Genomic DNA, 13,131 nt, shown 5'->3' on the forward strand with positions numbered 1-13,131 from the left:
CCTTAACCTTAATTCGACTTGAAAATTAATTATATCAAACAATGTGGCTAGAAGAACTATTAAAACATTTTAGTTAAGTGCTGTTTAGTTCCTTTTGATGACATATAAGACATAAGTAGAAAGTGCGATATGGTTAGTAAAAGTTTTTTGAGGGATTTTTGGGTATTTTTCTTCGATTAGTTTGAACTAAATTGTGATAAGACAACGGGGTTAAGCCGTTTATGCCAATATTTAAAGCCGAGTAAGAAAACCAAATTATCCACCAAGCTGTTATGAAAATCATTTGAATTTAAATATATGATTTTATATGGTTTTTGTAGTGACTGCCATTAATTTCATAAGTGTATGTAGGGATAACGAAAGCCTCTGTGGTCATTTTAAAATTTTCGAACTTCAAATTAAAAAAATTGTTTTACAGAATATTTTTTGAGATGTCGTTACCACTTGCTGCAAATAAATATGTTTGTACTTTTAGATATATTATTGTAAAAATCTACCAACAATCTTAAGATTTTGAAGTGTAAAGTGTAGCAACTCTAGTGTTAAGAGTTTCACATGAAGTTGTTTTCAAATAGTTGCGATTTTCTGCACGAATATTATATTTTTCAGGTTTTTCATATGTATGTTAGTGAAATTGTTAGTGTAATAAAATCCAAACATAAATATGTTTGCCTATAAGCTTCTGTACATGAAGGCACGTGTTATTTCTGCAAATCCTTGTGCCGCACTTACTACTATTCAGACATAAAAATGTTCGTTCGGGGTTTTAAGTATTTCATAAAAGTTTAAGTGCATGTTGACAAATACTTCTCCTCTTGCAAAAAGTGGTTCACATGTTTATTCAGAGACACATAAATGCAGTTGTAGTAAGAGTGTTTATATGGAGAGAGATTTTCCGCTAGGTAAATCATAATAGTATATTTCAAAAGATTTCAATGCGATGATGAGGCTCGGAGGAAAATACGCGGTAAATGTTAAATGTGTTATAGTTCAAGCGACTATTTTAACCAAGACATTTTTATTAATTTTGACTGTAAACATTAGTTATGTGATTTAGTATACCAATTTGTGAATTGTTACGGTCGAAACTAATGGGCCATGCTGACTGCTTTTATGTTTATAAATTATTATCATTTTCCGTTAGTTAAAAGCTTCTCAAGATCTCACATAACCAAAATACTAACTTTTATGTGTTGAAACTTATTCAACTAGATCGAGAGTGGGAAAGTTAACTAAATTTTAGTCTTAAGTATAGACTCGCAAGTGGCTTAGCATCTTCAGATTTATATCCTTAATCAGTAATCAAAACTGATATTAAACTTTATCGAACAAAAAGCATTTTTTTTCAAATCGGTAGTCTCATTTAAATAGTACGACAGCTTAGCATGGCTTTGGAATCATAATTGGTTTGTGTTTTGAGGTTAAATTGCATTCGTTTGCAGTGCTTGCTCACTCAGAACAAGCGTTGATACTTCCTTTGATAAAAAAGAGTGATATGAAAATACATTTAAATATATGATAGTGATATTTTACATACCTCATTCATTTATACATGCAGCCCTTTCATCAATTTAAATTGGAGACTTCAATGGCATTCGCATTGATAATCACATGATTATTACTGATCACATGATCAGCAAAGATAAGATTCCCTATGAATGAGATAGTGATCCAAGATAAAACATGTTATGATTAGATGATAAATTAGTTAGTGATCACATGATCAAATAGATTGTTATAATATGTTTGAACATTTGGTGATCTAATTATAAAACGGATAAGACCAGTGAGGCAGTAGTTACACGATCAATTTGATGACATTTAGTTGGTAATCATATGATTAATCATGTGGTGATAACATGATGGGTTAGTTAGAGATCACATGATAAGTAAACCAGGTGAGCGATTACATAAGAAAACTGCTTATGATTAAATTATCAGTTGGTAGTGATCACGTGATAAATTTGGTTATGATGACAATATTTAGAGATCGCATAATAAACTTTGTTGTGACTAAAAAATCAATCAGTTAGTGAATTTATGATCATACAAGTACAGATTACATTATCAGTGATTAGTCAGCTGAAGAGTAATTAGTAATTAAAAAATACCGTAAGTTTGATGCCAAGATGAATGAACTCTGTACGTATGTACTACTGCCATATGTCTGTTACAAGTTCAGGCCGTTATAAAAATTATGCTACAGAACATTTTTTAATAATGTTAATATTTAGTGAGCGGTGTACAAAGTTTTATTCGAAATGAGCACATTTTGCTTTCACACAAGTCCTCAAATGGTTCGATCATTGAACATTAGCAGCGCAAACAGTTTTGACAACGGATTCAAATTTCGACATGCAGATGGCCAAACATCTGCATCTATGAAATCGGGGATATTGCTTTTAAGCCCTTCCTGATTGGTTTTTGCCTTGTGTGCTAGAGCGGATCTTGTTGGAAGTTCCAATACTCTCCATCGAAGAGAACCATAATTTCTAAAACATCGTGCTTGTACACTTTTGGCCCCTTTTTCACAGAAGTGAAGAGGTGTAACACCTTTACAGGAGACCCTCCACCAAACCATTGCAGTAACTTGGGTCTTTTGAAGTTTTAGCGTAGATTTTGTAGTTTTGAAACTTCTTCAACGGTACACATTTTTCTATTTGTACTCGTTTTATGCATTGTAAGCTTTGTAACAGAATTTATGGCACGACTAAGTATACGTAAACACATATTTTTCAGTTATTCTTTGTACCATAAAATTTATTTTAAAAATATTTTGTTTTTGTAAATATATACTAACAATTACATAAATTATATAATTAAGCAAATATTTACGAGGTAGTATGTTGTACAGTTTTCTTTAAAATCGCTTAAAAATGGCATTGTAATTCTCCATTTAATTGCATGCAAATGCTTGCTTGTCTTAGCTTAAGTAAATATTATATAATATCTATATACGTTTATATATATAAAAAAAACTAAGTCGATAGTAATTTATAGTATATGATACCTGAAGGATACTTAAAATAAATAATAATTTTATAGTTTTTTGCATAAAAAATGTCTTTTGAACTAAGCATTAATGTTCACTTAATTTATGTTGTATATGAAAAAATGTAGTAGTTCTTCAAGTTTGTACTAAGCATTCTTCAGCCAAGGAGCCATTCAATTGGTCCAAGCAAATACTTCAAAATGGCGGCGAATGGTGGTAAATTAAAGCGCATTGCAATGACGAGCAACTATATCGGAGAAATGTTGAGATAACTCTTTGTCCTTCTATTGCATTCCCACGGCCACTGCCCATCTGTCACTCTCACGTCGCTGCATCGTCGCACTGGCTGTTGTCGTCATTAGATATTGTCGCCGACTCATCGTTTGCAGTTGATTCCTTAGCAAATGACAGTGAGGCGGGGGAAGAAATTTAATTAAAACACGTTTTTGTTGTTGTTTTAAATGCATTTTCATGCGCGCTGCCTCTGCACTGTACTCACCTGCCGCATCGGACAATCGGCAAAGAAATGCGCTTCGGATTTGCATATATGACAGCGCTTGGGTTGCGGTTCCTGCGGGCACATCGAGGCAATGTGATTAGCAAATTTACCGCAATTATAGCAGCGTACGCGTCGTCGCTTCTTCGTGCGCGGTCGGAAGGTACTGCCCGTGCAGTCGAGTCCTTTGCTGCCGCTCACACGTGTAGCCTCCAGTCCGCGCTCGGTTAGTTGGCACTCGAATTCCACTTCCTCTTGTTCGCCCAGCGACCGAAAGCCGGACATTTGTATGACACTCTGTGACAGTTGGCGAAGAGTAGTAATGTGAATGGTAATGAAAAGCAACAGCATTAATAGAGAAATGTGTAGAAGCGTTAGGTATTGAGAATATTTACCTGATGCACAAACACTTCCTGTCCGCCATCATGTGGTGTTACGAAGCCCCAACCTTTGGCCACATTAAACCACTTGCACTTGCCATAACGCACACAACCCGTTTCTATCAGATTGGAATCTGAAAGATAAAAGGAAAAGTATGCTATAAAATATATTCAGGAAAATATTGAGTATTAATTTACAAGGATGGGGAACGTAGTCTATTGGTTTCTTTTTGTTAAAGATCTTATAATTCACAGGTCCAACATTTTTCTGGGTTGGAAAAAATGTAGTTGAACTTTGGTAACTCTTATCTCGATAAACCTACCAAATATTTTGATTATGGAATCAACCTACAATATCAAACAAAAACTTACGATTTACCAAACATAAGTAATTCGAAAAGTTTTCTCAAAAACTCGCAAAAGACTAGAAGCATTTTGAATTACATATCCTTAGTTTAGTAATTTTTGAATTTATGTAACCATCGTTTTAATATTAAGTCAGTCAGTTCTTGAATCGCAATACTTATTGGGGAGATGTGGAGATCAGGCTACAGTGACTTTGCAATTATTTGGAATTCTAATGATTTATTGACAACTTAGAGCTATTAAATTCAGAGATGATTTCTAAGGACCATATCCACTTTATGTACGTGAGCACTTTCTTTAATACAAACATTTAATAGACAAATAGCTGCAAAGCAGAGTAGATACTGAAACAACGGTATAAGACTTCAAATAGCCAACGGAGTTCGGTTATACATTCACTAGAAAAGACAAAATAATTTTCGGAGTACAGAATCTTGTTTTCTAATCGACCATAATTGTTGTCTCTGATATTTATAGTAATTATTAGTCTTCTGGCGCCGGCTTACCGCTAGTCGATCACGACCATTTTCGTTTGACGTTGTCGTAAATTATCCACTTCTCATCACCAGTAAAGCATCCCCAACAGAAGTGGATCGATTTCGTTGCGATTCAGCAGCGATTCGCAGATGGAAACTTGATCTATTTTTCTTTTTTTTGGTTTTACTCGTGTGGCACCCATACATGGTGCTTCTGTTTCTATCAAAACTTATTTAAACGGTTCCAAAACGTTTATTGTGCATTGTTTAGGCCCTAGGTAATCGAAGCAGTGTTACATACCGGTTGGACTCGTGGATTTTCATTCTTTTATCGATTTTTCGACAATTGGCCTTGCAGAGCGTGAATAATTTTTGACATCAAAATTACCAAAAACGGAATAGAGGAAACCAAAATTCACTTTTAACATTTTCAGCCTCCTGCATTGCGTTTTAATCGTAGAAAAGCTGTGAAATATGGCATAAGCTCTCTTTGCTGGTGTCCGTTTTTGACCCGCTCTCAAACCGTACAGAGTGAGACAAGCACAAAACTGTATGAAAAGATTTTTTTGTGCAAAATCTTAGCTTTCTTCGACCATATAATGTGGCCTGATATCACTTATACAACGCGAGGTACATATGACTAAAGCCATCTATTGAAAAAATAATGGATTTCTTTTTACTAAACTTGATAGTAGTCGTCCTCGGTTCATTATTGCTCTACTGACAATGTCTGACCGCTGCTCTCTTGTAAAAAAAAATCTAAATATAAGAATAATAACAAAATTATATAGTAGAATTTAATCTAAGAGGGAGCTTAGACATTCCTATATAATCATAGAATCTTTTCCTATCTAACTTTATGTAATTATACCAGTTCTTTGAATTTATACCACTTGCTTTTTTATTTCATTACCAGTTCTTTGAATTTATACCACTTGCTTTTTTATTTCATTACTCTTGAAGTTCATGTTTTAGTATCTCACAACAAAATAACATGATTTCCTATTTGTTACGAATAATAAATGCATATATAAGTATATAGATGGTATAACTATATGAATATACCCAAAACGCATGAGCAAAACAAAACTGTTGGCTAATTAAAACTACAATAGAAGAAATTTGTAATTATATTCCTCAAATACGGAGCAATACAGGTAGCTGAGTACCCCATTATGTAAAAGTATATGTCTGACAACAATAACAACAGCAATGCGAATTCGAAAATGCAAAAGGCGCTGCTTGTTTGTGTGCGTCGACGAGTATTATCCTTGCACATTTTTCACCTTTGTATTCCACTGTCGGCTACCTGACATCTCCGCATTGATCTAACTGACATTACTCGTTGAATAGAACACGTTTAGCAAGGAGAAAGAATCCTTGCTGCTACTGCTTCGTCTTGCAACATTCCATATTCACATAAACAGGAGAGAATGTTTGGTATTTCAGTTGCTTTCGTCTTAGTTAAGGAAATGTTTTGGATTCGTAAGCTTTGATTTTACATATCAAGCGAGTTTTCAGCTGCCAACCGGTTTGAAGGAAACAATTGCTTTCGAAAGGGTGGAAATAGGGCAAATAGATAGCTATGGCAATAGAAATGCTCTACTTAAATGAAATAAAACTGTTTCTTGCATATTTCTTACGACTTTAAAAAGTGGATTTATTAATTTCGCTTTGCCCATTTGTTATTGCTATGCAGGCTAGTTTTTCAAGATTATGATTGAAAGATATGAACCATCATGATCTAAATCAAAATACGTAACAAACATATGGCAACAGTGTGATGGTTAGTAAGCGTTTAAAAGATATTAATGGTTGATGTTTGATTATTTTAAGGCAAATTTTGTTTTTTCTTATGAATTTTATAACTCAATCGGTATACTCATAGTTTTGTAGGCAATTTACTGCTCTCCGAAAATGGTTTCTTATAATCAGGGTTGTGAATTTGTATTAAAAAATGTTGAATTAAAAATTAAATTTTTATTTTTTAATTCCGATGTTGGAAAATTTAAAGCAAATCTTTAAATCGGTATGTGGGATTAAGTTTTTTTTTTATTTTTTTGGCACGTATTTGGGATTGCAAAATATAAAAAATTTAATTCAATTATTTTTCTAATGCATTATTTGCAATCCTGCTTATAAATAATGTTTGACGATGAATATCTCATAAACGCTTAAACTAGTCGCAAATTTTTATCGATTCGGCTTGCGGGCGCATTTTATAACTATAAACCAGTCCGAGTCAATTTTGATCAGATGGCACACCAAATAAACTTAATGATGGATCAAAACATGATGATGAATCGAACAAATATTTTTTAATTTTTGTAGTGTATAAATTTCGAAATCACAAGGGTATATTTAATGTGCCTTCATTAACTTTTTCGTAATATAATATTTTACTTTTTGTGACAAAAACAAGAGTCCGTACAATACCTCATATCAGCACAATCAATCTGTTATCTGTTAGCGCTTTATATATTTGTTTGAGTACATACACACTGTACATATATATGTGTGTATATACAAATGTAGCGCGCACAATAAATACTAAATTTTATGAATGAAAACTTTGGACAAACCGCATACATTATTCGGACATATTTTTGTTTGCTTTATACGGTAAATATCATATTTCAAAGTTGAAGTATAAAAATATCTCTACATACATACACACATACAGTCAGAAATATTTCAAATGACATTCATTGAAGGAAAACGTATAAAAATATTTGTGTGAATTTCTTGTATAAATATATATTTGTATGTATGCGTGTTTATATGTGTGTTAGTACGAGTCTGTATGACGATGTGTTTTTATATTGGAACCCCTATCTTATCTACTAACCCACATAAAGGGCGGGTGAACGACTCCACAATTTGGGCGCCTTATTTCTTGCTGACTTAAAAATACTCACATACAATAAGTACTCATACTTTAAAAGGTTCATTCAAGATATGGGAATTTTATTTTTGTACTTGCTTTTCTCGCTTTTGTTGTAATAGAACAATTCAATTGTAAAGTGAAGTATTCACACGCTCTTTGCGTTCGGTTTTCGTGAATACTTATTGGATTCTGTATTCTTCGTTAGTTTTATACCCTCAACAGGGTATATTAAGTCTTTCGGTTTTTGGCATATCGATCGTTCTGATTATTCAAAAATTAGTCCTTGTATGGAAAACTTTTTTAGTTGTCGAGATATTCACGAAATTGGGCACAGAGTATTTATTGTCCAATTCAATCGTACAATCTCTGGAAAAATTGCTTAGATTGGATCACTACAGCATATAACTGCCCTAGAAATTAACAGATCAAAATCAAGATACAAATATTTTTGTGTTCTTCTATGCTTTAAGAAATGCGCCTGTGAAGGGTATTATAGCTTCGGTGTAGCTGAAGTAAACGTTTTTCATGGTTTCGCCTTTCTTGTTTGGTTATTCATATCACTGCTATTGAAATTAACCACTCCTCCGCGCTGCGTCAATTTCATAATTGTCAGCAGTCATTTAATATACTCGCAGCCACGCACTTCTTTCTCGAAGGATATATGAATGTATGTATATATATATGTATGTATATTTACTTATATCCCATGTCCTTTAAGTATAAATATTTAAAGGATAATAAAGTTCTCAGCGCGTGTTGCAATTATTCTATTTGTTTCTCTATTTTCTTTTACTCTTTATCCGTCATGGCAACGCTTACTGTTTTGATTGTTCAGCGATTAATTAAGAAATAAGCAAGTCATAGCTGTATTTATATTGAATGATGCAGTGAAGATATCACTTTACACCGCTTTAAGAAGGCTATTGCTTTATCCTAGCCAAAAATTTAAATATTTCCCACATACATACAAACATACACATATATAAATTAGTTTAGCATTCCAGCTAACTCACTTTCCTTTCCCATACAATTTGAAATCTTACAAGAAACCTGAATTGGCTTCCAACTTTATATTCTGCTATATCTTTACATACGTATATCCTTACAAATATCTTAGAAAGCATGAAACCGGTTGGCTGCTCGCAGTGCATCTGCTGTAAATCCTTGTGCCATGTAAATTTACATAAATATAAGTTTTAATTGTGTTTTTTTTTTCTTGTCTTGTTGCTGGTGGTAACAATGACGTTACGCTTATCTATGCAGGTATTCCTCATTTGCATGAATTCTACTGGAATTATGCATGCAACCGCTTTAATTATAGATGCGTAAATTATTTTTATACAACTCTTGAGTTGAGTTGCTGTTAAAAGTGAGAGAGAAACATTTTACTTTAAGGCTACTTTAGCAGGGAAATAGTTTATGTATACACTACTTGTATTAGGAATTTTTCTAACTGGTTCAGCACCTGAAAATGAATTAATTCTAAGATTCAGAACTAATTCATTTCCAGGTTAACTTTCATGTAAGTGTAGATAGCAAATATGTATAGTTTTCGTTAGCAAATCGCGTCGAGCATATAAATAGCCGACGAAAATATTGATGTCAAGCTATATCTTTTCTATAGTTCCCAACTAGTACAAAATCTGAAGAAAATTCGTTAGTAGACGAAAATATACGATAATGAATTTATTAATCAGGCATGGTTTGTACAGTTCAATATGAATTTGTGCAGAAATTGGATAACGAAAATATGTAATATGATTTCTTAGCTCCTATACACTAAATATAATAATTTTCGAAACTCGGTTTTTTGATTGGAATGCAGTAAATATCTTTTCCCAAGCACGAAATAATGTTATCTGCTACCAATGGATCGGTCTACAATTTTCTTTAATTCACATATACTCAATGTAATGTTTTTCGTCCTTCTGGTTGACATTAATATGTCGGTTGCTGAGAAAAAGTTTTCAATAAAATAAAACTTGAATATAACACTTATCGAAATTATGGTTTGTTAAATTGGTCCTCAATTTCCCTAGGCCCCATATGGCTAATAGATAGTGATGTCCACCCTCAACCTTGACTTTATAGTGTACACATTGATTACATAGACGAAAGTGTGTGATATCGGTTCATACTAAGAGTAGTAAAAGTGCGAGAGTAACACACAGCAAGAAACGTCGAAGACTCGATAAAAAAATATATATAAATGATCACCGTGTCGAGCTGAGCCGATTTAATCATGTTCTGCTCTCTGTTTGTCTGTATATACGCGTTATAGTCCATCAGTTTTTGAGATATAGTTCTGAAATTTGGCACAGGAGCTTTTCAGAGCTTCAAAGTGCTCATGTATCAGAACCACCGATATTGGAGCACTATATTATAAAGCTGTCATACAAACTGAACGATCAATATCAAGTCCTTATATGGAAAGCTTTTTTATTTGATAAGATATATGCGCAAAATTTTGCTTAAATTATTTTACAAAGCAACAATCTCCGCACAAATTACATAGATCTGGTTACTATAGCATATAGCTGCCATTTTATACTCTTGCAACTTGCATAAATCAAAGCTGCCGAAATACTTTAAGGTGATGACAAAACTTACGCATTGAGTTTCAAGGAAACGAGATATGAATTTTTATATCCGATAAAAAGAAAAAAAATAGAAAACCATTAGGCGGAGGACGTTCCCGTTACAATGAAGAGCTCATACTTGGAGAGCCTTTCTATTAACCAATTTTTCAGATTACCAAGCACAAAAAAAAACCCATTCGCATTTTTTTCACCCACTCTAATGTATGTGGAGTAAAGTCAGCCGGATGTTCGAAAATCATGATATTAGTTATATGGCGGCTAAGGCAAAATATACCCGATTTAGTCAATGTTAGGCATAAATATACATTGTTACTAGTAAAAACCGCTACAATATTCATTGAGATAACTCACATAATGGCCTATATATGCGGTATAAAGTAAGCCGGACTTGGTATACAAAATGAACGATCAAAATCATTTTGTATAGCAGCTACATGCTATAGTGGACCGATATCGGCGATTCCGACAGATAAGCAGCTATTTTGGGAAAAAGAACGTGTGTAAAATTTCTGGCAGATGGACATGGCTAAATGTGTAACAACTTTTGTGGCAAACTTAATACTTATGCTCTGTCCGGAGTATAAGAAGTTGGTATATCTTCACGTACAATACCATTCTGACTCTATAGTAGAAATATATGATCACAAATAGGGCTGCTGATCACACCACTAGACCCATAGGTGCATCATATGCATTTATATAAGCACATATGTCCATTTTAAAATGGGGGTGGTGCCATATATTGCATATGGTGCTAATTGCAGCTTCAACCCTCACCCCCTAAAATGCAGTTGACGCGGAAAACCACCCGACGTGCTTACACACAAACATTCAAATGCATAAATATTGGTTTGTGTAAAGTCAAATGATCAAACTCATATCGCCGAGGGTTGAAGCTCGCAAATTTTTATAATAATATCGTGAGTGTTTTAACTTCATTTCTTACATACATACATACACATTGGTACACACACGCTCACATCCATTATGTGCCAATAAAAAACGTATTGATATTATTGCGAAAATCGAATTTGCTTACGGCTGATTGGCCAAACGAAATCACAGTTAATGGGTAAGCCAATAAAAACAAAGCGCGCTGAGATACTATTAACAGTTTTGTTTTTGTTTCTTATTTATTTTTTTTTTTGGTTTTTGCGTCGCTTTTTTATCGCTTATAAGGAAAAGTAAGTGTGATGAGTAAAGACGAAAAGTGTTATTGTATTGAATATAAAAATGTTATTCACCTTTGTTTTTGTTGTCATCAGGCGGTGACGTATCGCTTTGCTCAGCATGTTGTAGCTGCTGTTGTTGTTGTTGTGCCATTTTTTCTTGTGGCTTTCTTCTTCTGGCACGATTATTATTATTTGGTTCTGTTGATGCAGCTGCACTGGTGCTGCCTAGTATATTGGTGATGCTTGTGTTGGTGTTAATGTTGTCGGTATTGCTGCTGGTATTGGTATTTTTGTTGATCGTAGTTTGGCTATTAGCGCTGGTTGTTTGTTGCATACTGAGGTACTTAGTAAGTTTTATGTGTTTGTTTTTGGTTTTGTGTTGAATTCATATGGAATTCTCATATTTAACGGAATATATGACTAGATTTTCATCACATAGTTATCTTTTTCTTTTTTGAAAATATTTTTTTTTTAGTTTTTTAATATTAGAACATTAAATTTTATTTATTTATTTGATTTTTATTTGTTTGATGTATTAATAGTTGTTTCAAATATTTTTAACCAAATTGAGCTCTTGAAAATTTTAAGCACCAGAAAAAAATAATAAAATATTTATTTGTTGGCATTAAAAAATATGGAACTTGCTTAAAAAATTTAAAGTTTATTATATAATTTTTTTAATAACTTGCAAAAGATTTTTTTTTGTAATTTTTGTTTTTTAAATTTATTAAATTAAATGCATTTTATTTTTGATATTTATTTTTATAAATATTTATTTTAAAATTTTTTCAACTCAGTTGAATTCTTTATTTGCGAAAAACTTTCAAATATTTATTTTTGATTTTTAAATATGTTGGAATTCGCTTGAAATTTATTTATAGCATAGATATTTTTATATATAGTTTATTTTTCAAAATACAGATTTTGTAAAGTTTTTAGTAGTTATTCAAATAATTTCAGGTTAAATGTTATTTAAAAAAATTTTTTTTTACTCGAAATAAGCAAAAATTTTAATATATATTTTTACATACATATTTATTTGCATATGTATGTATATATATAACTGTTTTTATATATTTTTTGCAGAATATTTTTTTTTTATATTTTTTATAGCTTTTAAAAGAATTTCAGTTATCTTTTATTTTAATTATTTTTAAATTTAAGAAAACTAATTTTATTTTTTATATAGAAAGAAAAAATATGTAAATATACGTTTTTAATTGTATTTATAAAATCTTTATATTTTATATTCAAAAAAATGTAAACGGTCCAATATTTATTTATATACATTTTACAACTATTTATATGTTTTTTATTTTTAAATATTTCTATTTTCGATTATTTTTTATTGTTTTTCTGACTGTTTAAATAGTACTTTAATTTTTTTAAATATTATCCTATTTTATACATAAAAAATTTTGAAAATAAATCTGCTTAAATTTTATATTTTTATATCAATAGTTTTTTTACATATTTTTTACGCAATTAAGTTTTCAGAAGAAATTTAAAAATAAACTGTATTTCTTTTACTCTTTACTCTTTACTCTTCCTTTTATTCTTTAAACATGTTACTTTATTGGTTTTAAGTATTTTAATATATGTTTTATTTTTCACAATATATATTGCAATTCTTTTTTAATATTTCGACAGTTTTTTTAAAATTCAAAAAATAGTTTTGATTTCCTTAAATATTTTTTCATACTTTTTTTTTAAATTTTTCCGACAGTTCTTTAAATGCTCAAAAATTGTTTTTATATATTTT

The 13,131-nt window shown here is 31.6% G+C and overlaps 1 protein-coding gene across 1 annotated transcript; it reads right to left on the minus strand.

Annotated features, from left to right (window-relative positions):
- Nucleotides 1-2,875: 2,875 nt before the first annotated feature.
- On the minus strand, nt 2,876-11,871 carry lin-28 (protein lin-28 homolog). Its single transcript, XM_014248311.3, has 4 exons — nt 11,442-11,871; nt 3,884-4,002; nt 3,492-3,785; nt 2,876-3,388 (listed from the first exon to the last, which is right to left on the minus strand). Exons 1-4 carry the CDS (start codon nt 11,701-11,703, stop codon nt 3,314-3,316), a joined length of 750 nt encoding a protein of 249 aa, XP_014103786.3. The 5' UTR covers nt 11,704-11,871; the 3' UTR covers nt 2,876-3,313.
- Between the last annotated feature and the right edge of the window lie 1,260 nt (nt 11,872-13,131).

The sequence above is a fragment of the Bactrocera oleae genome, chromosome 6 (assembly GCF_042242935.1).
Source record: "Bactrocera oleae isolate idBacOlea1 chromosome 6, idBacOlea1, whole genome shotgun sequence".
Taxonomy (NCBI): domain Eukaryota; kingdom Metazoa; phylum Arthropoda; class Insecta; order Diptera; family Tephritidae; genus Bactrocera; species Bactrocera oleae.

Excerpts from the sequence above, each read along its gene's own strand:
- lin-28 (XM_014248311.3), bottom strand. The coding sequence starts at position 11,703 with ATGCAACAAACAACCAGCGCTAATAGCCAAACTACGATCAACAAAAAT. Across the intron at positions 4,003-11,441 it reads TGATGACAACAAAAACAAAG|ATTCCAATCTGATAGAAACG; the intron begins GTGAATAACATT and ends TTTATCTTTCAG. Across the intron at positions 3,786-3,883 it reads AGGAAGTGTTTGTGCATCAG|AGTGTCATACAAATGTCCGG; the intron begins GTAAATATTCTC and ends CAACTGTCACAG.